Raw genomic sequence first — 26,348 nt, 5'->3', positions numbered from 1 at the left:
TAATAAATGATATTTGTAACATACTTTGTAAGGAAAAAATGTACCGTTACTTTTAGGTCTTTTGTGTGAAGGAGGGAGGTTGATCTAATGGTTGCAGCAAGGGGTTTTTAGTCAGGATTTCTGAGTTCTATTCTTAGCTTTTCTACTGATTTTCTGTGTGGTATAGGAGAAATTACTTAACTTTCCTGTGCCTCAATATTTACCACCCTCAAAAGGTGTTGCAAAGCTGAAATAAACAATGTAAAAGGCTCTGAGGTTCTCACATGGCACTGCAGAAGGGCAAGCTATCAGCATGCTCTCTTGCTAGTTTCAGGAATTCTCCTTTCAATCTTAGTTTCATAGTTCTTTTTTCAATCTTTCCTCTAGATTGAATGAACTGTTCAAAACACAGTCTGAGACTTCCCACTTCAAAGGTATCCTGTGCTGTTTTAATCTCCACAGGCTTTTGTAAATCCAATAGAGAGAGATTGTGTATAAAATACAAATGGCTCCTTAATTTCTAGGTTACATGTAGAAAAAAGAGGAAAGGGTTTTTCAGGTTCTATTTCAGAAGTGTATTGATATAAATTAAAGGGAAATTCCTAGACAAAAACTTTGCTAAGGTAGAATTAAGGCTGAGAGTACATACCGATAAACTTCAGGTTAAAAGCCTTACAGGGCCACTGTCATTACCAAACAAAGCCACCTTTAGAAACCCAGGCAATCTAGATACTCATATGAATGAATGGGGTGAGGGAGAGGAAAGAGGACAGGGATTCAGCCACAACATGTGGAATATACAGGAATTCAATTCTGTATTCTGATTGTTGAGAGGGGAGTTTCATAACTGGCTCTTGGAAGGAGTCTGATGAAGGTTTCTATCCATGTTGTTCTGATTACAGGGGAAAAGAAAAAATCTGTAAGAAAAAACAGGTGCTTTTCCTTCCCACAACCATATATTTTCTCGCACCTTTCACCAAACCTCTCCAAGGACATACATGACATACATAAATCTTTCTATGCAACCAGTCAGCCTTTGCATCAAATATGCACATCATGTTTGCAGCAGAGGGCAGAAATCGTAAGTCAGAATTGAGCTTCATAAGCTGTTTGTTCTGACCCTTCTTTTATAAGCTGTTATCCCAAAGGCCCTAAGTATTCCCCATGATGGGGTTTTTGGAGCTGGGAACATTGTCTATGCTGCATGGAAAAAAATGTTGAAAAGAGGGAGGTGTCACTATTCTAAGGCACGTGACATGACCTTCTCACTTACAGGAAGCAATTGTGTAGTGATTAGAGCAAGTGGCAGGGAGTCAGGACTCTTGGGTTCTATTCCCAGCTGTACCTCTGGCTCAATGCGTGACCTTAGGCAAATCACAACTGCTCTGTCCCTCAAAGTACGATGATAATTCCCACCTCGCAGAAGGATTCTGTCACTTGGAGGGGATTTGTGGATGAAAGGCAGTGAAGGGCAAAGTGCTGTTGTTATAATGACCTCTATCCTGAAACTGTATATCTATCTATCTTCTGATAAATATTCCTTAGACAAATAGTTCTCTACACCTGTTTGTTTGTGAGACAGTGACTATAAGATTTTCAATCCAATGCTCTCCATGTATTATTTCAAAGTGATCTATAAACATCGTCACTCCTCACTTTGACTGTATCTGCTTAAATGGACACCATCAACTTAAAAACCACCCGGCTGTCTGAGATATTGTCACCTATTGTTTCAAGTCATAGCTAAAATCACTGTAACAGAGAGATGAGAGCCAAAGGTATTTCTCTATTTTTCTAGATGGCTCACTTGGTGTATTTGACAGCACTCTGTGTGTAGTCAGTTTCACTATTTCTCTGGTGTTGGTTAATGAGTTTCTCCTTGTTTTGCAAACAGCACTTACTTTGAAACTAGGACAATGTGATTGTAGAGCCAAACAAATTAGCAGAGTAAGGTCACAGCTCAAAGGCCAGTACGGCACTTGAAAATACATTTCATTCATTTTCTGAAATCCACTAGACTTCAAGTTGACAGAAGCTAATTGTTCTCAGGGAAACATAGGAATATAGTATCATAAAAACATTTATCATAGAAGCTTGGTCTGCTTGTCCATCTAATCACTTACCCTACCTCCAGGATTGACTGTTTATCCACTTGTGGCCTCTAGCAGTGGTCATTGGTCCTTCGCCTGTTACCTTACCTCTGGCAGTAGCTATTGGCCTGTCTACTGCGCTCATCTTTGTCCAGTGACTGATGATTCAGAGAGCCCACTCCTCCATACATACCTTTTCACTGAACTGCTGTAATAACTACAAGCTCTAATATATGAAAAATCTCTCACAATAACAAAATCCCAAGATTATATAATGTTACCTTCCTACTGAATTTTTCCTAGGAAATACTTAGACATTAACTCCTTTCTGAAGGATGGTATTCTGCCCTGGGCATAGTTGCCACCTCTCTGGATAGCCCGTGGACACTTGCATAACCTGTGAAGCACCTGTCCCACTTGCTAGGGTCAGGAGATTTGAGGTGATTTTCAAGTGTAAGTCTCTGCATTGTGGGGTGAAGTTAAGACCCACTGAACCCATCTAGTCATAGCTGCAGTGTGGTTTTCTGTCCACAATGGGGAGAAACACCATTGTAGGTGGCACCTGTTCATCTGGGCCTGAGCTGAAGGCCTTGTCCCAGGCACTGCAAACGAACACTTGTAAAATGACAGGGGTCACTGAAAAATGCTGTTGCAAGGCTTTGTACAGGCAATACAAGCACAAGTTGTTCCAACCAAGTGGGTGTTGTAACACGTTTTCACCTAAGAACTAAACGGGCAACCTCTTGCAGTGTATTAGCCCAAGAAGCCATTCTGTGTGGCCTTGGGCAACTTCTTGAAGGTATCTAGTCTTAAACCAAAACAATCTTCCTACTTAGCTCCACTGGATAGAGGCTCACATTGGACTCTCACCTAGTGTTCCTCGTGCTTGTAGATCACCAAAGTCCTCATTTGAGTTTTGGCTGTGGTGTTGTGCTGGACTCCCATGTACAGTCAGGCCAGCCACTAGACAGGTGAAGGACTTTGCTAACTGGACAAGTCTGTTGTGGCATCTGGCTGCCATTTGTCATCCACCTGCAAAGACAAGAGCATGAAAAGTTACCAGATAAGTTTGAGGCCCTGAGTAAGTTTCATGCACAGCCTTCTCAGTAAAACCATAAATGCATTACTTCTCTGGCAGCCCACGCAAACTTTCAAAAGAGGTTAAAATATGTTGAGGTTGTCTAATTTTTCAAAGGAAGTTGGCAGCCAAATACTGCAGTAGCTGGAAGTTTGCGCAAGAGCCCGTGTCAGGACACGCTGCCAGTGAAAAGGCAGCAAATGAAATCACACAATGTGGGTGACCATGTCAAGGTCCAGTTGAGATAGGAAATGCCTACAACCTGGCGATGTTTCTTCAGTGCACAACAGAGGCTCCCAGGCTCGGAATTCAGATGTCTCTCAAAAGATAAGTTTGGAGACTTGCAATAATCTCCAGACTCCTTTATCTTGTTTAGAAGCAGATAGCTTGGTAGCTGTCAAGAGGATGAGAATGGGAGGATCGGAGCCTAATATAAATATAGGTCCCAGGAATAAGATTGATTTTATTGGGGTGGATCTGAGAATGGTCTGCCACCCAAAAGAGGATATGGACAATCTTCATTATAATGCAGGGATGAAAAAATGTGGGAGTAAGGTGATAAAAGGCAAAATCTTGATAAGCAAAATCTTATTTGGGAATAATAGCCAGGCTCTTATGTAGAGCCATAATGATTATTTATCATGGAACTATATTTGTAATTTTTATTTCAACAGAGTTCTTCTCCCTCTTGTTCTCTGAATACGATTTCATATACATTTGATGCATTACAGTTATATAACAAATAAACATTTCTGCAGGCAAAATAGAAAAACCCAAGAATGGAGCGTAAAGCCATGTGGAGAAGCAGTACTATAACTAATTGCTAATTTAAAACACAAACCCTCCTGAAATGATTGCTGCACTTTTTGGCCTTTGTCCTCAACAGGCCTGAATGCTGTTTTAGCTCCTTCCGAAGACTGGACGCTAAGGCTGCTACTGAAAAATTCCAGCAGGACCTGGGTTTCCGAATGTTAAATTGTGGAAGGACTGATCTGATCAACCAAGCTATAGAGGCGCTGGGACCTGATGGGGTTAACACAATGGATGATCAGGTATATGGGAAGACCCTGAGACAGTTTCCTGCATGAGCAAATTAAATATTTTCTATAGAGGCAAATCAATGCATGATGATTCAGGTATTTTTATGTAGCTGAGCTTTTCTCAAGTTCTAGCTTGGGTTAGCCTGTGAACTCTTTAAGAGAATTGTTTCTACATTGCTTGCTGAGCCCCTTCATTCCCTGGAATACTTTATGGCATGTCTCTGGCAGAAATGGGGGATAGTTTAGTATTCAGGATATAGAATATGAAAGCTAGATTTTGTCTTGCACCTAACTGTTTGCAAAATTAAGATCCCTACATGCTTGCTGCCAGTGGCTGTCACCTCTAGTTCTTCAGTTGAAATTCAGGCCAGGTGAGTGAGTGACCAAAAGGTGTTACTATCTGATGGCTTTTGGGTGACCTGTATGAAGTGAGTTAGATGCTGCTGTTAGCTAGGGTGACCAGATAGCAAGTGTGAAAAATTGGGACAGGGTGTGGGAGGTAATAGGAGCCTATGTAAGAAAATATCGGGACTGTCCCAATAAAATCGGGACATCTGGTCACCCTACTCTTAGCCCAGTTCCCAGTGGACATGCAAAAAGCTCCAGTTTGAACTCTCTACAGAGAACTCAACAGGCAGATGACTTCTCTACCCTTTCACTTCTGAAGTGGTCTCTTCAGATCTGAGTTGAGGCACATGAGCCAAATAGCCTGGAATTGCCCATGCTGACTCTGTCCCAATGATTAACCGTGGATTTCCGTACAGGATACCTTTCCTTGCACTGAATTTACTTTGAATTAAAATATCACTTTGAGATATCTATAGGGTTGCACATTATTGCAGGCTTGTAGACTATATTTAAAAAGACCCACCTTCACAAATGCACATACACCTATTGCTTCTGCAAAAAAAATAAAATTACTTGTTTACAGTCATTGTACATGCAAGCTGGTTGTGCACAGGTGAGTTATTAGATGATTTACATAGGGGCAACAGCACACATTTGTGGGGCAGCTTGGAGGAAGACTAGCACCACTTTTAAAACAATACAGATGGCTCCAGTCTGTTTTATTTCATGAAAATCTGACATTTGGGATTTTTTTTCCCCCTCACATTTTTGTGGTTTCAGGATATAAAGCCCAGAGGACTTTTGTTCTTTCAAAACAGATCTTTGATATTTTTTGCCTCTGATGCTTTGTTCGGTGACCTGCTGATTTATTTATCCTCACACCAAAGAAATCACAGCCCAGAGCCCATTGCTCTTGACTGAGGGTTTTTTTCCCTTCAGCCAGAGAGAAGGTGGGGGGTTGTTTTTCAGCCAAACTCTGCACTTTGATGGGTTTTGCTGACAGCACAAGTTAAGAGGTTTAAGACTTTGTAAACAGTTGATAGCATAGTCTCGTTATCACCCAATTGATGTCCTATTGTAGCCAATCCTATTGGAGGATTTCATTGAACTAGTGTTAAGTATCGCTGTACTGGTGCTTACTTCCTGCGTACGCTCCCAAATTTACAGCCCAGCATCCTGGCATCTTATTGACTAACCAGGCTTGGAGGAGGATGTCTAGGGAGACATTGCTGTTCTGTGATTAGCCACTTGTATCACTGTGAAACAATGCGAGACCCTTCTTCTCTTCTCTCAGAGTCCTAGGGGCTGAGCATGCTTCCTCTGCTGCATTACCAACTAAGGATGGGATTAAATCAAAACCCTAGATGTCAAGTCTACCATATGTGGGATCTGGATCCAGATCTGAACTTTGCAGCTGGCACCTGTTTCTGTAATGGGATGTAACAGAGCCAGCCTGCCTACGGAAAACTGACTTTAAGGCCTGGAAACAGAACCCAGGTCTATTGGACAGCAGGGTGGAGTACTAACCAGAGAGACATCAGCTGGGCTGGCTAGCTATATTCATATTAGACTTACCCTGGCTAAAGGGAATCATTCTTAAAATGCTACACAGTAGGCAGGAATCGGAGACATTACAGGCAGGTGTGACTGCCCCACTCGTGGCAAGCAGAGCTGGACAAAACTTTCCTGGTAAAGGCCACCCAATCAGATGGAAGTGAGACAGGCGCTGACTCCACCATTCAGAACCAGGTTCAGATTTTGAAATTGTTTGCTCAGACCCAGCTCTAGTAATAGCCCCAATACTCAGAGTAGGGTTACGGAGGTTTGAGCTTGGGGCAAGGTCTTGGGCTGATTTATGGTTTCCAATGGATGCCATTCGTTACTCATTGGTTTCATATGGTTTTGTGGGGAAAAAATAAAACTCGGAGATTTGGGGTGAGTTTCCTTTTGAGTTCTTGGTTTTTATCTGAACCTGAAATACAGATTAAAAATTGTGGGGAGGGGAGTGCAAAACCCCCATGAATCAACTGGAAAGATGGGGTTGTACAAACTCCTTAGAATTGAACCCCTGAGTTTGGCAGGGCTCTAGTTACAAATAGAGATGGCCCAGAACTTAAACCACAGCTCTAACTCTGAATCCACAGCTGAATTTCCTACCCTTGTAATGGGCCTGCGTCAAAGCCAAACCCAAGCTCCAAGCATTCCCAGAGAAGGCAGTTCCAGCTCCAGATCAGAACTGTCCCAGATTTGGGGGCATTCAGATTCTGGCCTTTTCCGAGAGAAGCTTGAGCAGCGTGTGTGGGATCCAAACTCCGCACCTGTCATTTGGACCCAGGGTTTGATTCAGGCCCCTTTGTGTGGGGATGAGGCTGGATTATTGTTTGATTAGTACAGAGATGCCCCCTGTGAAAAATTCTGTCAAATAAAATTTAAAAAGCCCAGAGAATGAAAAGTGAAAAAACCTGAGATGTGAGCTTTAATTTATTTCATCATGAAAGCATTTTGGCCATTAGCATCCTGGGCTTGGCTATTTTTGGAGTGATTTGTTTGTAAATAGGGCCAGTCTAGCTCATGAGTAATCTCTGGCTGGTCATTGTTTAAACAGAGAGAAAGCAAGAGAGAGAGATTTATGGGTAGAAATGTTCTGTCAGTGCTGAAATGCTTTAACAAATATTGTTTTACCAATGGAGATCGTGTTTGCCAAGTAAACACCTCTGTGTTTGTTTCTTCTAATTTCTGCTTAAGTTCCCCTGGCCAAGGAGGATGCAAGGAGCTCTGTTCCTTTTCTGCAGCCTTAGGAAAGGGGCTGCCTCTAAAACATGACTCAATGCAAAGATTAGGATTTTAAATAACCCATTTAAAATTATTGCTAACTCATCTGCTATTTATTCGATGTAGGACACGTCACATTCCTATTTTAATGTCTTGATTTCCCCCACAGCACACAGAAATCACAAACACATATACATCCCCCGTGCACATGCGCACACGTTGTACATCACACACTGCTCATATACATATATACATACAGTGCAGACCCAGTCCCATTGGCCCCTTTGGCAGATGGATTCTCTGTTGTTAGACATGTAGATAAAGGCTAACTGTTGCTGACTTTTCTTCCTGAAGGGTATGACCCCACTAATGTACGCCTGTGCTGCTGGAGACGAAGCCATGGTCCAGATGCTGATTGATGCCGGAGCAAATTTGGATATACCAGTAAGTAAGAGCCAAACCCAGGAAAACTGCTCATCTTTGACTTGTAAATAAGCAGGATCGGTTATGAAATCTCTCCTGGCAACCAAAAGCTCCAGCTTGTGGAGTTTGTACACCAGACCCACGGAAGGGCCTTCCTTTCAGAGCTCATTGTTTCAAGGTTTTGGGAGAAATAAAGTCCAAAGCCCCTTGGAGCACTTGGTGGCTGAAATAATGGTTGACATAGGGAGCAAATAAGGTCTCCTTTTGGAAAGAGCAGCCACTAAGGGAAATCAACAGGCACATTAGAGAAGCCTAGAAGATAGATCACAAGGATTAGCACTGGCAGCACTCTCTGAATGGTGTCAGTCTGTCACTACCAGGGGTTGTTATTCCCCAGGGAAATGCCAGTTACAGTAGAGTCCGAAGAATATGGGAGAGAGACAGAGACTGCAATGGTCAATAACTGAGCTTTTCATGTTCCCAGGTTCCTGGCAGCAATCCCCGATACCCCTCAGTCCATCCCGACAGCCGGCACTGGACTGCGCTCACCTTTGCTGTTCTACATGGACACATCTCCGTAGTTCAGGTAAGCAAAGGGGAGGGAGACACAGTTGTCACGAATCCTTAAAATAGGAGAGCCTAAAAAGAGAGCCAGGACCTCCTAGCTTTTAAAACCAGCTCAGACCCAGGTTCCCTTTGTGGCTGTGGTCTACAGGTTTTTTTAAAATCACTGATTATCCATGTACCTGTAAAATGAGGGGAATCTGACTTGCCTTTTCAGAGTGCTTTGGGGGTTGATTCGTTACGCTCTGGAAAGGCTTTGACAATGAAACATCCTACAAATTCTGATTCTTTTTTCTAATTACTATTTCTATATTAATTTCTTATGTTTTTCTGGACTCAGAACAATGTGGATCATCCACTAACTATGGTGTCTGATGAACTGGTGCTTTCAGGGGAGTGTGTGAAAGTATGGGCAGAGTGCTTGGGCAGCATGTTTCTTGAAAATATTAGCTATGGCCCGAATGCAAAAATCGAGTTGCCAGTCCATTCCTTCTTAAAAGCCTGCTCCTAGAGAAGCAGAGCACCCTGTGCTCCCTTTGCATGCCCTGCAAGTTGCATGTTCCAGCCCTAAAAGCTGGGACTCTCCTAGAATAGGTTCTGAATGTATCATCAGTGGGAGTGCTGCTACTTCCAGCCACTCCTTTGCTCACTAGGTACATTTGGATTCCCTTCCTGCAAGCTCTGTGCATGCTCATTGCTGGCCTTTGCTGAATTCACACAGAGTAAATGCAGAATTGGATGCCATGGGTGCCTTGTGGAGCCCTCCAATGTACCCACCCTCTCTCTCTAACTTCAGGGTGAGTTCAAAAGTGATCCACAGGAGGTTTTCCGCTGCTGGTGAGGCAATAAGCAATTTCTATTCAGCTCTCAAGGAAGACACAACTATAAGCTAATGTGGGGGGGTTTCGTATTTGGTTTTACAAATGTATGCAAATGTTAATGCAAATTAGATCCATCCTTCATGTCCTTGGCAAGTTGCCAGTGCACTCTTTGGCATTTCAAAGGTTGTACAATTTTAATTTACATGTGAGATAATACATGTGATGCTCTCAGGAGACAGTGCTGAGAATTACATCAACAAGGCTCCTTAGACTGAACTTAGCCTTCTGCTCCTCTGGGCCGTATTATGTTGCCTGCAGTGAGTGTTTATTCACTTAGATGTTTTAAGTATTTAAACTTCTCAATCTAATGTCAAAACCTTCCCTACAATGATCATCACTGAAAGAGTCCTATCTCCGCTTTCTCTGAACGTAGTGAAGCCCAGTGGAATTGCCTCTTTCTTGATATCCATGACTGGATTTGCCAGATCTAGCTTCTCCATCAAGGGAGAAATAAATTAGTTAGTAGAAAAAAATCATTGTCCTCCACCAGCAATATTATGCTGAAAATGTAAATGTGAAATTACCAGGCACAATCATGCTTCCAGTCTGTGCTGAGGCAAGTGACGTAATAAATTGGTGACCACCTAGGGCTCAATGATTGTCATTGTGCTGCGTACTATGGCTGCTCAGAAATGCATGCTGTAGCACCAGCTTGAATAGAACCCAGATCCTCCTGCCCCCAAAACACAGATCCTCCTGCCATATGAATTAAAAGGAGACTCTCCATCAACTACCAGCAGTATAAGGCTTATGATTCTGACTCTGTCCAGTAGAGGAACAGTGCTTGTCCCAGAAGGAAGAATCCCAACTAGCTGCCTTCTGTGGCTATGCATGGTCAGTGTGGTGTCTGCCCCTGCCTGGAAATACGAATGTTCAAATCTGTTTTGTTATTCTTCTAAATGAAGGGTGGTTCTTCAAGTGCCGCTCCCTATATGTATTTCCCATGTGGGTCTGCATGTGCACCACGTGCCCGAGTCTGGCAATTCTAACAAGTAGTGTCCATTGGCCTGCACTTCCACAGTAGTTCACCTCATACTTAAAACCAGCGGCATAAGAGCCATGTGCAGGCCATCACCTCTCCAGTTCCTTCTTACCGCCACATGGCCTGTGTCAGAATCCCTGTGTCCACAGATTTCTCCAGCTTTTATCCTTCTTCTCTAAGTACATTTGTAAATAGTTTATATTAGCATAGTTAGAGCTTTTGGTATAGTTAGGCTTTCCCTCCCTATAATGGGGACACCCTCTCCATGGTCTGGCACTATGCCCAGAATCCCAGCATTCAAGAACTGTGTCTCCTGCCCTCACTCCTTCACCATGAGTGATGATCACCAACACTGTCTCTACTGTTTGGGTGAGATGCATGTTGCTGCAAAGTGCAGCATCTGTTGCTCTTTTCTGCCATGAACCCGTAAAGCTCGTGAGCATCCTAAATTCCTCCCCAAGGTTATTTCAGATTTTCATGTCAACCAAGCTATCCACCTATCTGTTTTTTTTCCCCCAAAACCCCATACCTCAGTTGAGGAGAGGAAGCTGCCTTCCCCTCAACGTCAGATGCACCTTGGCGTTCTATCTGCCGAGGACTAAATCTATCAGAAAGTCTCCTAGGCTGTTTCTTGCCATAGCTTAGAGTTTGTAAGGACAAGCTACACCATCTCACAGGATCTTTAAATGGACTTCTGGGTGCATCATCACGTGCTACCAATTAGTGCACATCTCTCCACCTGACGGGGTAAGGGCATACTCCACCAGAGCACAAACTGCCTCTACAGCATCAGTGCACAAAATATCATTACTGGACATATGCAGGCTGCTATCTGGAATTCCATTTACACCTTCACTAAACACTACACGCTAGTTTAAGCCTCCAGTGCAGACCCAGTAGTGGGAACTGCAATAATTCAAGCATCTGTCTTGCACCCCCACTCCAGTCTGAGTACTGCTTGTCAGTCACCCACATGTGGAATACAGATAGGGACCAGCACTCGAAAAAGAAATGGAGGTTACTTACCAGCGACTGGAAATTCTTTGAGATGCGTGGTTCCTTTCTGCCCTCCATCCCCTCTGCTTTGGATCTTACTAGATTTGCGGTACGAGGAGGAACTGGAGAGGCATCGGACCACACTGCCTCCTATGTCCTCAGTCTGGAGCCCAAGGTGAATGACTGCGCCTGTGCAGGCCAATGCTTGTTAGAATTTACACACATGTGCACCACGTGTCAAATGCAGCTAGGGGCCACACATCTCAAAGAACTTCCAGTTACAGCTAAGTAACCTCCATTTCCTGCCAGTTGACCCCGCTCTGCATGATGGTGTCAATGTGACTTTGATACTTTTTGCTACTTCAAATGTTTGAAAAGGATATTGTCCCCACTCCTTCATGGCCAGTTACTGCTGGGTTAGCGCCAGTCCGCCTGCAAAGAGTTCCCCCAGGGTTTGGGCTGGTGAACTCCTGGCCAAAGTAAAGACACAGTCTCCTCATCCAAAATCTGCAGTGCCTGAGGTTCTGGCAGAGCAGTTCGGCCTATTGTGGCAAATTCTGTTAGGCATCTTGTCTGCTTCCTGCACAGCATGCAACCAAATGGCAGGGACTTCCCACACTGCAGAAGCATCTAACCCTTTTGAATCTGGAGAGCAGATGAAAATGTGCCCATTGGGATACAATAAATAGCAGCCTTTAGTCTCCTGTCCACCTGATACCTTCCACCAGAACTAGACTGATAATAACAAAACAAAAGTACAGTAAAGAGAGAAGAAATTATTAAATCTCTAAAGAGATGTTAGCCATGAGTCCCTAGGCTTCAGTCCCAGACTCAAGCACCAAACAGATGCATGTGAGAGGTGAGTGTGCCTTGCGATGGATATTTTTCCTTTAGTTTTTGCTGAGCTCCCTTTGTGTTTTTCACCCTTTGCTATGGACCTAATGGGTTTCCCTTCCAACACACAGGCTCTTCTGTTGTGTCTTTCTGAATTGCTCTGTTCTGAACTTCTTGTCTCTGATTGGTCTTTTGCAGCTGCTCTTGGATGCTGGTGCCCATGTTGAGGGCTCCGCTGTTAACAGCGGTGAGGACAACTATGCTGAGACCCCACTTCAACTGGCTTCAGCAGCAGGTCAGTCAAAGATGCTTACGTTCTTGCTCCCAAGATCACGGGAAAACTATGGCAGAAGTATAGCTATGGTCAGATGTTTAGATTTTAGTTACATGAGTTGGGATTTACTTTGCATTGTACTTTAAGCCAATTAACAATGAAAGATATAATGAAAATTTCAAACTGGTGGAGGACTAGGTAGCTTCAGGGGTTAGATAATGGGATATCGTACTTTTTTTATGCCTAAATCACTAGTGGAAGCCTAGCCCAGGTTAGCAGTATCTGAGAGCTGTTACCATCTGCTGTTTGGTGCCCAACCTGAAATGTGCTGCTGTGAATCAGCTCAGTCCACATTTACCACTGCCACTAATTATCACTTCCTGCCAACAGCCTCAGCAGGGAAGCCAAGTGCTGAGTGGGACTGCAGTGTGCTTTCACTCTTAGAGCATGCATGGGGCAGCGTTGGGAAAGTTAGGCTGCCACTGTCCATCCTCTGCCTCTCCTGGAGCTGAACAGCCTCCATGGCTGTCAGACTAGCACCTTTCATCAGCCTGAGTCACACTGGGGAAAAAACATCTGAGGTTGTACAAAGATCTGTGTTTTATCTCATTTGTTTAAAAAAGAAACAAAATTTTGGGCCTATTCTCCAAGCAGGTGCCACATCAGGGGTTTACATGGCATGTAAGGACTTACCTGTGCCAGCCCAAAGATCATTATTCTTCTCCATCACCTGCAGCCTACTATTTTGGTTTCCCTCTGTTCTTTCTCCATCAATTGAAGCTTGATTATTACGGGATGGATTCTCTGGTTTGTTCTTTTTGTGCCAGTGGCATAAAGGGAGCAGGTCGTCCCCAAAGCTGTTGTAGCTGGCTCTCCCACCACTACTCCCTGCAGCCTCTGGCAGTGGGGTGGAGGGTGGCTGGAATGCATGTTGTTCCAGTTATCCACGGCTGCAGGATGACCCCTTCGAGGGGGGGGGGCATAGCCAGCTAGCACAGTTTAGAGCAGCCCCCAGATTCTCTTTTGGACCCCCTTTTAGCTACACTCAGCAGGAGCTGACAGCTGAGAATCTGGCCATATTGAAGCCAGATACATGTACATCTGCTTGTAGTGTAGTTTGACTTCAAGATGTTGAAACACATGAGGGAAATGTAACTTTTTAAAAAAATAGTAAAATATACCTCTTTCTCCCCTCCCCCGCATTTATATATAAAGATGTGCCTGTGCTTTAAATAGAATACAGAACTGGGTGCCAGAACTCCTGGGTTCTCTTCTGAGCTGTGCCTCTAACTAGTTGTGTGGCACTGGGCAACTTAGCCTCTTTGTGTCTGTTTCCTCCATCTGTAAAATGGGGGTGGTAATATTTGTCTCTCTCTCAGGGGTGGTGTGAGGCCTAATTAACGCTTGTGGGGTGTTATAGAAGTGCCCAGGACAAGTACTCTATGCCTTTTAAAGGATGCTGGAAAATGGAATTATTGTTACTTTTCTGCCAATTCTTAGGGAACTACGAGCTGGTCAGTTTGTTACTGAGCAGGGGCGCAGACCCCCTCCTGAGTATGCTGGAAGTCAATGGGATGTCCTCATCGCTTCACGAAGACATGAACTGCTTTAGTCACTCAGCCGCACATGGGCACAGGTAAACCTCTGTTCAAGCTCAGCCTTAAAATGAAGACCCTCTCAGTGCGGGGATTCACATACAATTGTTGTACAGGTTCACTGAGGTCTCTTGCCTGAGAACAATGTTTTAGGCTACCCCCGTCGCACACAGGCTGTAGCGTGGCTTTACAGTACAGTTCCCAGACCAAAAATCCCTATCCACACCGGTCTAGGAAGTGTTGCTAGAACCCTCCCAGCTATAGCCATGTTTTAATGCAGTAGAGTAGCTAGCATTATTCTGACTCTAGTGTGGCCAGACCCTGCATTTACTTTTGAAGGGCTGCATTGGAAAGTAATTATCACTTTAAGTGGTTCTATTCCCAAAATAGCTGTGTAAAACTGGCACCTTCTTATTCAACAGATGCAATCCCTCTGGGTTTGCAGATCTATATTTTAGTCACTGAAGTCAGCAAATAAGTTTCTCCTGCTTTTTTCACACCTGTTAGTAGCACTACAGAGCCACCACAGCTAGGAGAGAAGGAGCTGGATTTGTTTCTGGGTCAGGAAGCAACATCAGAATTGTTAAGTTCCAACCGCAGGGCACGATTCCGAAGATGTGGGTTGCATGTGTATACTGGAGGCAGAATTTAATGGAAATGGGGTTGCCAAGGTGTAACCTGAGGCAGAATTAGGTCTGCAGAAACTTTAATACTGATGATGTGTGAATCAAAAAAAAAAAAAAAAAAACAGCTTGGCTCTTCCATCCCAGGCGGTGTTTGCAGGGTTGGTATTTAGAAATAACATTATTATCTGTAAACTGATCCAGAAATCATTCTAGCCCAGTCTCCATCAGAGAAATTAGCATTGGTGTAACCACATTGATATAGTTATACCCATTCCAAACCCTTAACCTAGATGTACTGCAGCAGTGTACAACTGGGCTTAGATCAATGCAGCACATGCTGGTAATTTACCAGACTGAATCACAACAATGTAAACCCCACTTTATATTGGTGCAGCACGTCTGCATTAAGGCTTGGCTCCCCAGGAACTATAGTGATGTAGATATGCTGGCAAACATTTTCCTAGTGCTACTTTCCATGACCCAAGAGCATGTGAAATGTTGCACCTTATCTTTTCAGTGTTAACATCCTTGATTGTGCAATGTCATATGGTAAAGCATCTGATGGGTTAATTGTGCCACGGTAAGAGTCCTCTTTCTATAACAAGTTCTGACTGTGCAAATAATGAAGTTAAGCCTCCTATTTCTGGATGATTTTTGTGGGAGGGTGATCAGAAGGCATGAGATTATGTAGTATCAATTCATGCAGAAAGGGTAAAATCCAGTTCTTTATGCACTGAGAGCGCCAGCTAGTGGCAATTCAGCACAACATCTTATGTTGGCTTGATTGTCTTGGATAGTCAACATCTGTCCCTTAAGGCTTCTCACATCTGTAGGAAAACCAAGGACGCAGGCATTCTAAAGGGGACCCTCGGGTGTTAGACAGAGGCAAGCCATTGCTAGTGATTGCTGGTCTGCCAGCCACACAAAGTAAACACTCGTGCGATTTGATGAAACCAGTCCTGACTAACCTGCCATAATAATGTTTAAAGACCCAATCATTAGAGGAACCAACTCCATTTCTGAGGGGAGGAGGAAGGCATAGGTAATAAAAATAATAATAATATATGGAGATATACCTATCTCATAGAACTGGAAGGGACCCCGAAAGCTCATCGAGTCCAGCCCCCTCCTTCACTAGCAGGACCAAATACTGATTTTTGCCCCAGATCCCTATGTGGTCCCCTCAAGGATTGAACTCACAACCCTGGGTTTAGCAGACCAATGCTCAAACCACTGAGCTATCCCTCCCCCTGTGCTGAAACTAGGGGGGCAGGGGGTGCTGCAGCATGCCCTGGCTTGAAGTGGTTTCCATTATATACAGTTTGGTTCACTGGCTCTCAGCACCCCCACTATAAAAATTGTTCCAGCACCGCTGGAGGAAGGGTTCATCTCTGGAAAGAAATGAGTCACTAAGTCAGGCTTCCAGGACTTCTGGGCCCAAATCACCCTGCCTGGCCTGTCTGCTTTGTGGGCCTTTCATTTATTAAAGAGCAATTCCTCTTCTTTTTCCTCTGCAGAAACGTGCTACGCAAGCTCCTGACCCAGCCCCAGCAGTCGAAGGGAGATGTTCTCTCGCTGGAGGAGATTTTAGCTGAGGGAGTAGAGAGTGACACCTCCAGCCAGGACAGCTCCAACGAGGGGCAGGTCAGGCTGTGTAAAACCAGGATGAAGGCCCTGCAGGAGGCTATGTATTACAGTGCTGAGCATGGCTACGTGGACATCACCATGGAGCTCAGGGTACTCGGTAAGGCAGGTTCGAAGTAGCTAGAACCTAATAACCTATCTCTGTGAGAGCGGGGATTACAGGTCACTAAGAGAAGGGCCTGCACCATCAAATTCAGACCTGACACACATTGATGGGAGCTTAGGGTAGTCTCTAATTTAAATAGAAAATGACATCAAACTGTTTACTGATCACTCAGCTGAATATTCTAAAGGACCCACTGATTTAGGATGCCCCAATTTCTGGAACAGCCTGGGACCTGAGGATCAGAGCAGCTGAGCCCGTCACTCCACTGCATTTGAAGTCAGTCTGAGTTGTGAGTGCTCAGCACATCTGAAAACTCAGGCCCCTCTGAAGTGTTTTAAGTTGAGCTCTCAAAACCAGAGACAGCCAATGCCCAGGCATAGGATTTGAGGACCCAGAGTGCACCTATTCTTACACCTGTAAGTAATCGACTGAAGACTTTGAAATGTGCATGTCTAGATAAGATAGCTCATCAGAACAAGCGACCCGCAATACTGAATTATAGCAATCACAGTGGGTTTATATAAGATTAGCTGCACCATTACAGGATAGGGAATAGCCAATCTGCAGAATTTAGATTGCTTCGCTATGCTTGAGGAGAAAAACAGTGCATGAAATGAAGGTTAAAAGGATAGCGGGCTTGGCAAGAACCAGGAACTCCTGAGTTCTAATCTTTAGTCCGGACACTAATTTTCTCTGTGACCATGGGCAAGTCACTTCACTTTCCTGTGACTCAGTTTTCTCACTTTTAAAATGAGGAGAGTGGTACAGTTGCATAAAGTGTAGAGCACTTTCAAAATAAAAAGAGCCACTTAAATGCTGCTGCTGGTGGTTACAACAAGATCGGAAATACCCTCTTGCCTGCTATTTCAGCCCCTCACTTTCCCTTGTGTCTGGTTACAGGAATCCCGTGGAAGCTTCATGTGTGGATTGAGTCATTACGGACAACCTTCTACCAGTCTCGCTATTCCGTCGTGCAGAACCTCTTAAGGGAGTTTGTGACTATTAAGGAAGAGGACTATAACGAAGAGCTGGTTAACGAAGGGCTGCAGCTAATGTTTGATATCCTCAAGACCAGCAAAGTAATCATTCATTTTTTAACAATATGAAGTTCAAATCCTTTCAGGCAGGAGTTTCACAATTTTGGTTAGTTTTTGTACTAGAAGCAATGTAAACCTGTGTCAGAGTCCCAATGAATTATGGATGTACAGACAGCCATGGCTGAGTTTACCCAAGCTCATGTAATATTGCACTACCAGGGATCAAGACAGAACAGATCAAATACTTGCTTCCTCCATGTCAAAGATGCTCCATTTAATGTAAATGGAAATCCTTGTATAAACCCCACTGTCGTGATTGGCTTCTGGAACTGAGTGCGTTTACAGTAGTGAAAGGGATTACCTGCAATGTACTGGGGAACTCAGGCTGTCAGTAGCATGTCATCTACCTTCGTGGAATTTTCTGAGCAATATTATTAGCTGTTAGTGAATAGCAATCTTTTTTCTTTCTTTTGAAAGTTGGCGTGACCACGCTTCCACTGAATTCAATGGTAGTTTTTGCATTGATTTCAGTGGGAGTAAGATCAAGTCCTATATCGTTGTAGACTCTCCCTGGAGATAGCAGGGAGAGGGAGTGGCTGCTTAAAAACTAATGCAAAATTTGAACTTTAAAATAGTGCAGTACTGAGCAACAAACGGATACCTTAGGAACAGAGTTTCCTGATGATAAGCTATGCTGTGGACTTTGTTGTGTAGAAGTTGGGGGAGCTTTGCTGTGTAAGGATTGAGCTCTTTTAAATTAATTATTTTTCTTTGACAGATGTGTGCCATAAACTCGCTGAGAATATTGGTGTGGTGAAATTCACCCCTCTGCACCGAGCCCTTATAAACAGAGTCGTCCTTAAAAACAGTAAAAGCAGCAAAGGAAGATTCTTATTATAAAGCAGCAAGCAAATTATTACAGCCCGTGGAGCCTACTTTTAAGCACTAATGATATAAATTCCTTCTTCCTTACAGAATGATTCTATCAACCAGCAGCTTGCAGCCATCTTCACCCACTGCTATGGCAGCAGTCCTATACCCAACATTCCTGAAATACAAAAGACGTTGCCGGCCCGGCTTGGTGAGATACTCAGCTTTATCTCAGTTTCCACAGTGGTTTTGCTTTTTCTCTTTGCCGTGCTGCAGCATTTTAACCCCCCCATCTTTTTTTCCAACAGATCCTCACTTTCTAAACAATAAAGAAATGTCTGACGTAACTTTTCTAGTGGAAGGAAAGCTGTTTTATGCACACAAAGTCCTGCTGGTTACTGCTTCCAACAGGTGAGTCCGCCTCCATGTACTACACTGAGTAACTGCAGCTGTGTTATTTATGTTAAATGAAGATTAGTAATGGAGGACAGGGGCCCATAATCCCTTACTCAGATGAGCAGCCCTTAATCACCAATAGTCTCAATGGGGATACTGGCATGGTTAAGGCTACTCACTTGAGCCCAAGCCACAAAACTTTTAGAGCCAGATTCTTTGCCTACGCTCAGACCATTAGAGAGTGGGGTAAGGCCTGATTTTCTACCCAGTCCCAGAGCAGGTTAGAACAACAAGGAGGCTGCTCTGATATGCACTAGCGGTTAATGTTTTCTAAGGAACTGTTCAACAGCTGAGCGTAGCTTGCTCTGGCCACTTCTTTCCACCCCTCCATGCCTCTCACCCCCCACTCCATTCAAGGCTGAGGGAAGGACAGTGTAGGAGCCAGCTATTATAGCTCTGTACTTACTGGAGCCTGCCTCACCCCAGGGAAGTCCTCAGCAAAAGTGTTAAGGCCAGATTCTGTCCTCTTTTGCACCCCAGGAGCAAAGGGGAGTGAGGGAGGTAAAGAATGTGGCTCCTTAGCACTGTGTACCTTGGTGTGGTTTTTTTTGTTTTTTTTAAACAAAATACTCTGAATCCCCAATATATTTTGTCCTTGCTCCTCACATGGAGATATTGTTCAGTTGATTCTATTATAGGATCAGTTATTTGCTTTTTAAATTAATATTAATGCAGTTTACAATTCTCGGGATTTGATTCAGCTCTGTGTCACTCCAGTTTTATGTGACTCTAATGCCACTGATTTCAGTGCAAATAGAGCACCTTTAAAGCTGCAGTAACATGGGAGTGAATTCAGTCCTGGGGAGTTTACAGTTTAGTTCCTGTTAAAGATGATGGAAACATATTGATGGATTGTTTTGGAAAATATAAAGTATAAATGCAAATACACTAGGACCAAGATTCTCCAGTTCCCCCCCTTTGCTTACTGACGACTAATCCAAGCAAAGATGATGCAGAGTGGCAAAAATGCAGGAATCTATTAAGCAAACTTCTATCTCCATTTTCTCAGGTTTAAGACCCTGATGACCAATAAAACAGAACTAGACAGCCAAGGCAGTAAGACTGTTGAAATTAGTGATATGAAATACAATATTTTCAAGGTATGTAAATTATGTGCATCCTTACCATTAGCACTGCTTGTCTCCTCCTGTACTTGCTGTGAAGCAAAGGCTACAAGTTTTAATGCCAGAGATAAACGATAACAGCAGCACTTGGTCTAATTCAAGTATCTCTGCATTTTTAGGTGTGTTCTGATCTGCATCCAAACTTGTCAGCTTGGGCCTAGCTCTGAAAAGAATACGATTGGATTTTTTTTTTTTTTTTTTTAAATGCAGCTGATCTCCTTCATAAAGGAGGACAAATGAGGTCTTTTATTGAGTACTTTTTTGTAGTTCTGGAAGTTCCCAGGCACAATTTTCATGCTGTGTTAAGCAAAAAAATAAGCCTGGTTAGAGCCAGAGAACTGCCAGGCTTCACATTAATTCAAATCAGACTATCAGAAGTCTGTGGGGCTCTCTTTAAAGACTTGATGTTGAGAATTCCACTTTTACTTTTGTTGATGTTTCCATATTTAAGTGACCTGAGGGAGGTTCATTCATGATGAAAAGAGGGTAGGTTTAAAAAAAATAATAAAAAAAAGGCAGGTCAGTGAAATCCAATAGTCAGGCATTGTTCCAGCTTTCCAGATCTGCATTTCATATTAGGAAGGAAATGTGCAGAATAGAGAAATCTGAAAGTGCAGAACTGCTGAAAGTCTGTAACTGTTTCACTAAAGTGTTTAGGACTCATCTTGGCTTTCTCCCTCACAATTTCTCTATATGGTCATCACCACATAGTATCTCTGCATCCAATGGGAATAATTTGAGCACAAAAACATCCCTACTGCTCTATCCCAAGAGGGTTTCCTATGTTTTGTATTTGAATTGAAAAGCAATTGCAATGTCTGTATCCAAGCTGTGCAGCTCAGGCCCATGACCTGAAGAGAATAAAGTTGAGTGTATTAAGGCAGGTCTCCTTAACATAGCACGAAGAAGATCTTTGATCAATGGGCTTTTGTGATTCGGGAAGCTCCAAGGCATGATTTTCAGGCTGTGGTGTTTGCAGTGTCACAGAACCAAAGGGGGCAGGGAGAGGATTTTGCCTCTCTGGACAATGTGGTAGATTGAAAAGTAATACACTGAAAGCCGTAAGAAATGACCACTAAAGGTGGCCTTCTAACGAAGTAGAGAGGGAGCAGATGTGTGGGGAGACTTTGGGGCACATTTAGAGGACACGAGATTACCTACTAAAAGTGGTATCATTTTCACTGTTTAGGGGAGAGAATTTTGCCTAGTGGATAAAGCACTAGACAGATTCAAGAGACCTGGGTTCTGTTCAGCAGCAGGCACAGGGATCAGGTTTTGCTAGAACGATGGGACCCTGACTGCAGCTGCTTGGCACTACTGCAATATAAATAGTAGTAAACGGGATGACCTTGGTTTTCAAGTGAAAAATCAGTTCCCTGATAATGGGCATGGGGAAGGGGCAGGAGAGGGGTTTTGGAACAGTAGGGAGGGTGAGAAGAGGAAAGGCTGACCAGGCCTGTCTCCTCAGCCAAACCACCCCTCTATTTCCCAGCCCCAAACCTCCCGTCTGAAAGACTTGTGGCATGGGGAGGCTTATTGGAAGCTCTAGGGGAGGGCAGTGTGTCACCATCTGGCAGGCCCTACTGTGCACATGCACTAAGCTAGCCTACCACCAATTTCACTGCCTGGCAGCTCCTGAGTGCGGCTAGCCTGCAAAGCGTTACAAAAAACAGGACCCCTGCGGAGTTTTTACAGGGGCCTTGCAGTTGCTCAGAGACACATTGTCACCCTTGGCTGAAATTCCTTGATGTGGCCCCCTTCAAAGCCAGAGAAAGAAAAGAACATTGGAAAGCAGCACAGCCAGGCCATTAGAAAATGTCAAAGCTGTTATCAAGACACACGGGAAGCTGGAGCTGCAATTTCTGTTTGCTTCCTAAGGGCAGCATGGGTGTTCAAATTCCTCTGTGTCCTGACTGACAACAGCTTCAGGCCTGGCCCTTTTCCCATTTCAGATGCTGATGCAGTATTTATATTATGGAGGAACAGAATCTATGGAAATTCCCACAGCTGATATCCTAGAGGTGAGAACGTTTTCTTCCAAATGCAGTCAGGGATGATGGGGCGTAGAAGCCAGAAGAAGCTAGAGCTTTGAAAGGAGGAGATGCTTTCAAAGCACATAGTCAATACTGCTTGACAAGTGACTGCTGGGAAAGATGAGCAGCTACCAGTGTTTTTACGGGACGTGTCATGTGGCTGGTTTATGCACACAGAAAAGTGTTAAAACACCCAGTATTCTTTTAGGAGAAAATAAGGAATTGTGGAAGGTGAGATGTGGTTTTGGGTCATCTGAAATAGGAAGCAATTACTACTTCAGATGGCTTATGCAGAACAAGGGGATCTGCATGTAGATGTGGTCGCCCCATCTCAAAAAAGATATATTGGAATTGGAAACGGTTCAGAAAAAGGCAACAAAAATGATTAGGGGTATGGAATAGCTGCCGTATGAGGAGAGATTTAATAAGACTGGGACTTTCCAGCTTGGAAAAGAGATGACTAAGGGGGGGAAATAGAGGTCTATACAATCATGATGGGTGTGGAGAAAGTAAATAAGTGTTATTTACTCCTTCTCATAACACAAGACCTAAGGGCCACTAAATTAAATTAACAGCAGGTTTAAAACAAACAAAAGGAAGTATTCCTTCATACAATACACAGTCAACTTGTGGAGCTCTTTGCCAGAGGAGGTTGTGAAGGCCAAGACTATATCAGGGTTCAAAAAAGAACTAGATAGATTCATGGAGGATAGGTCCATCAATGGCTATTTGCCAGGATGGGCAGGGATGGTGTCCCTAGCCTCTGTTTGCCAGAAGCTGGGAATGGGCAACAGGGGATGGATCACTTAATGATTACCTGTTCTGTTCATTCCCTTTGGAAACCAGGAGGCGCACAAATTTAAGAATGCAGGAAGACGCTTGCTACCTTCATTCAGTGCTATACTCTGAATAATGAAAAGAGGATGCTCTGCGTATTCTTCCTTATTGGCCTTTCTGCTCTCACAGGAGGGCTAGCCCTCAAGAGAAGGAGTTAGAAGATCCTTTGAGGAAGGAATGTAGTTTGATTTTGAAAAACATCTCTCTTGTCCCAATAGCTGCTGTCCGCCGCCAGCCTGTTTCAACTGGATGGCCTCCAAAGACACTGTGAAATCTTATGTGCCCAGACCATCAGCATGGAGAGCTCTGTTAACATCTATAAATATGCAAAGGTAAAGGCCGAACTGTCTTGTTTAGACCCCACAAACGCCTAGGAACACAGGCACTTCACATGCTTGTTGCTGTGTGGTATTTTGGACAAGAGTCATGGTGCACGATGATGCAGGCATGCTCTGGCTGGGCCAATTCTGCACTAAATTTGCTTGCAAAATGAGAGTTTGTATCCAATCTGTAATTTAATATAAATGACCCAACATGTGTTACCAGTAGGAACATAGAGGAGCAGTTCAGCATTCCTGGAAGTCAGCAGGAGTATGGGATGTAGTAGAGAGGCAGGAGCACGCTGCTAAAGATTACATCAGAAAATATTTAAACATGCTATTTTAATTTTACTTCCTGTTAACTTTTTTGTATTATGGCAGTCTAGAGTCACTACACAGTTTCAATGTTGGAATCTCCTGCACTTGCCCATGGCTGCTATGTTTGGGTTCCCAACAGCCAAGGGGAAACTATTCCATTTTGGGGTGGGGGGGTGGGGGGGTTGATTTTTCTAATGTAAATTGAGTTCCTTATGTAACTTTCATAAAAAATTCTCTTCCTGTTAAGAACCCCAAAACCTTTGGGAGTTTCTAAATGTTGGGCATAAAATTCATTGCTTTTCCCCCCATTGTAGTTGTCTTCTCCGATGATGCTGAAGTGGATGTAACTAGGTAAATAATTACTGGGAGAACCAAAGGAGACTATTTAGGAACTATAGAGCCAATGGGACAATCTGAGGCACGGTATTAGAGTGCCTCTTCCCCATCTCATTCTGCGCTTTGGTCTAGGAGTGAGCATTCGATCATATACACCATATTTTCATGGCTACTCATATTACATACCAGCTGGCAAGATTCCTTTCTTGTGTCATGATGCGACACACGGACTCCAGGCTCACACAAAACAGGTATCTTGGCCATTTCATCAGCCAGCTGCTCTTTTCCTTTAAGAGCAACTGGACTGTGGCTCAGGTAACAGCAGGAGATCAGAGGATTAGAAATAAAAAAATTACTTTATCGCCTGCAAAATATCCCAGTAGGATGAACCTCTCCGGCTGTATGCATGCACACAGGGAGAGGAAAAAGAGAGTCATTCATAGCACGAGTGTCCTTTCCATTAGCATTTTCCAACTACATAATTACGTACATACCCCCTCCCTTAACAGTCCTTTGTTTTGCAGGCATCCTGCCCAATGAAGCTGTTAGAGGGAAAGGGCTTTGCAGTGGCAGCTGTGAAAATGTGCTTTAATCTGTAGGGCCCACAGAGAAGGTCACTGACTCCTGTTCTATTTTACAGATTCACAGTGCACCTGAACTGGCCTCGTTCTGCGAGGGCTTCTTCCTCAAACACATGAACTCTCTGCTGGAACAGGACTCGTTCCGACAGCTCATCTATGGCAGGAACAGCAAGGTGCAGGGTCTGGACCCTCTGCGGGACCTGCAGACAGCACTGGCCAGTCGACTGCATTCTACTTACATCACCTCAAGAGTGTGAGGAGGGGCAAAGCAGCAGCAGGAACACTAGGGCATCTAGGTTGGTCTTATGGAACCACCGGCTCATGCTGAAAGTCCCCACAAGCTGACGCCCTTACAGTAGTGATTTCTCTGGGGAGCGTGTTAGGGTGCTGCAACAAATCTAATGACAAAGGCGAGGAGGTGGCTTTTTTCTTCTGTGCTGCACAGCATCAGAGCGATACCAGGACAGCACCAACAGGAAAAACTGAGGCAGCAACTGAAGAACCTGGCCCGAAAAGCGGATCTACGCTGCCATTTTCATGAGCACAAGGTGAAAGCTGCTAGGGAAACAGAGTGCAGATGCAGGGGAGTGAGGCCTAACATTGGGGGTGTTTCTAACATGCTAATCTAAACCATCTATCTACAAGCACCACTGGTGTACATACAAGGGTGTGTTGATAGTCCTCTAATCTCATGAACTTCTGAGCATTCAGTCACCTGACTAAAGGCGTATAGTACACTCAGACTACTGCTGTAGCTATAAACACCAGTTTTACACATGACAAAAAACTCTAGCATTATTTCCCATAAATTCTTTGCACCTTAAGACATACCTTCTCTCAGCCTTATGGGTTACAAAGCGTGAGAGACTAAAATAGGCCTCAACACTTACCTTTTTTCAGTAGCACCTACGTTGGAGAGTTTAGCCAAGTTTTGATCTACTTGTCTGTGTTCAGTGGTGGCCAATTGGAAAGAAAATAGGATAGGCTATTTACACTGTAAAGGTTTGATCAAATGTCTTGTAGTGTCCAAGTCATCCCATCTTTAATAGTCTGGGAATGGCACATGGCGCACTCCTGCATGATTAATGCAATGAGAGGCGGTTTTCAAAAATGCTGTGGCAGGAGGTACAGTAAAACCTATTGCTGTGTTGAGGGGCCTACGTCTTAGTATTGTGTGTAGCACCTAGACTCCCTTAAAGCCAAGCAGAAATGTACAACTCATTATTCCTTGATGCTGTACTCTCTCATGCTGGAGGTGGCATGGTGTAGAGAAACATGCATGAGAGGAAGGTCTGACTCCTATGCTGGCTGACACAAACTTGTGGCCTTAGGCAAGTCCATTCTCTCTACAGCTGTGGAGATGGAAGTAATGGGGATACTTTCTCATCTACACTACTTCCCGGCAGGGGGAAGGGTATACTGCATAATACTTGCACACCTTTGCTCTCTCTGTCTAGGAAACATTGAGGTTGCAATACTTAAAACTAGATACTTCAACCCTAGCACCTAAGATTCACCATGTTTTCTTAGACGTTTCTGCCCTTTGCAAGCTATCAAACTTTAAAAAAAAAAAAAAAAAAAAAATACAAGCACAGGCCTTAGAAACAGATGTAAGGTGATAGCAGGATGAGTGGACATCAGTCACCATTAGCTATAAAACACCCCCTACAACCATTCCCCCTGGTCTGTGTTAACACATACTGAAAGCATTAGCTAAAATGCTTCATTTTAGGCTGGGGGGTGGGGGGGAGAGAAAAAGCTTTCATTGTCCAGTTAGCATTTCTTAGAAATCTGAATAATGAAATGCTAAACACGCTGAGGGGAGAAGGCTCGGGCTCAGCTGAAAAGAAGAGTCAAGGTTTGATGGAGGAGGGGAAAAGGGCAGCTTGCAGCATCTCCAGTTAATTGGTCAAAACCCGAGGCCCCCACAGGATTGCAAGTCGCAGGCGGATTGCATGACACAAGTGTGCTTAGCTAGTCAGGGACCCATAAGCCTATAGACTATCAGTTGGAAATTGGCTGGGAGCATGAGTTGGTCTGACTTGTGTTATAAATACACAGTTTTGAAGAGCACCAGCTTCATTAACCCTATTTATTCTTAGGGAGCCAGAGGCGCTTCCAGCTTTATCACTGAAAGAAACCCCCAAAAGGCCATAGACTGGAAAATATTTCAAAGAGCTGCTCCAGCTATCTGTACAAAAGCA

General features: G+C 43.9%; 1 protein-coding gene across 1 annotated transcript in view; it reads left to right on the top strand.

The window, feature by feature from the left end:
• ABTB2 (ankyrin repeat and BTB domain containing 2) overlaps positions 1-24,490 on the top strand; it is a 192,645-nt gene extending 168,155 nt beyond the window's left edge. The window contains exons 5-17 of the mRNA XM_054028399.1: positions 4,034-4,199; positions 7,662-7,751; positions 8,215-8,316; positions 12,186-12,282; positions 13,762-13,897; positions 16,000-16,226; positions 17,133-17,311; positions 18,245-18,350; positions 18,448-18,550; positions 19,605-19,695; positions 21,672-21,740; positions 22,808-22,921; positions 24,204-24,490. Coding sequence (XP_053884374.1) covers positions 4,034-4,199; positions 7,662-7,751; positions 8,215-8,316; positions 12,186-12,282; positions 13,762-13,897; positions 16,000-16,226; positions 17,133-17,311; positions 18,245-18,350; positions 18,448-18,550; positions 19,605-19,695; positions 21,672-21,740; positions 22,808-22,921; positions 24,204-24,401 — 1,678 coding nt within the window. The 3' untranslated portion in view covers positions 24,402-24,490. The remainder of the gene's footprint in view (positions 1-4,033; positions 4,200-7,661; positions 7,752-8,214; positions 8,317-12,185; positions 12,283-13,761; positions 13,898-15,999; positions 16,227-17,132; positions 17,312-18,244; positions 18,351-18,447; positions 18,551-19,604; positions 19,696-21,671; positions 21,741-22,807; positions 22,922-24,203) is intronic.
• The last annotated feature ends 1,858 nt before the right edge of the window (positions 24,491-26,348 follow it).

The sequence above is a fragment of the Malaclemys terrapin genome, chromosome 4 (genome assembly GCF_027887155.1).
Source record: "Malaclemys terrapin pileata isolate rMalTer1 chromosome 4, rMalTer1.hap1, whole genome shotgun sequence".
NCBI classification, from domain to species: Eukaryota; Metazoa; Chordata; order Testudines; family Emydidae; genus Malaclemys; species Malaclemys terrapin.
This window is presented reverse-complemented; position numbering and strand designations above follow the sequence as displayed.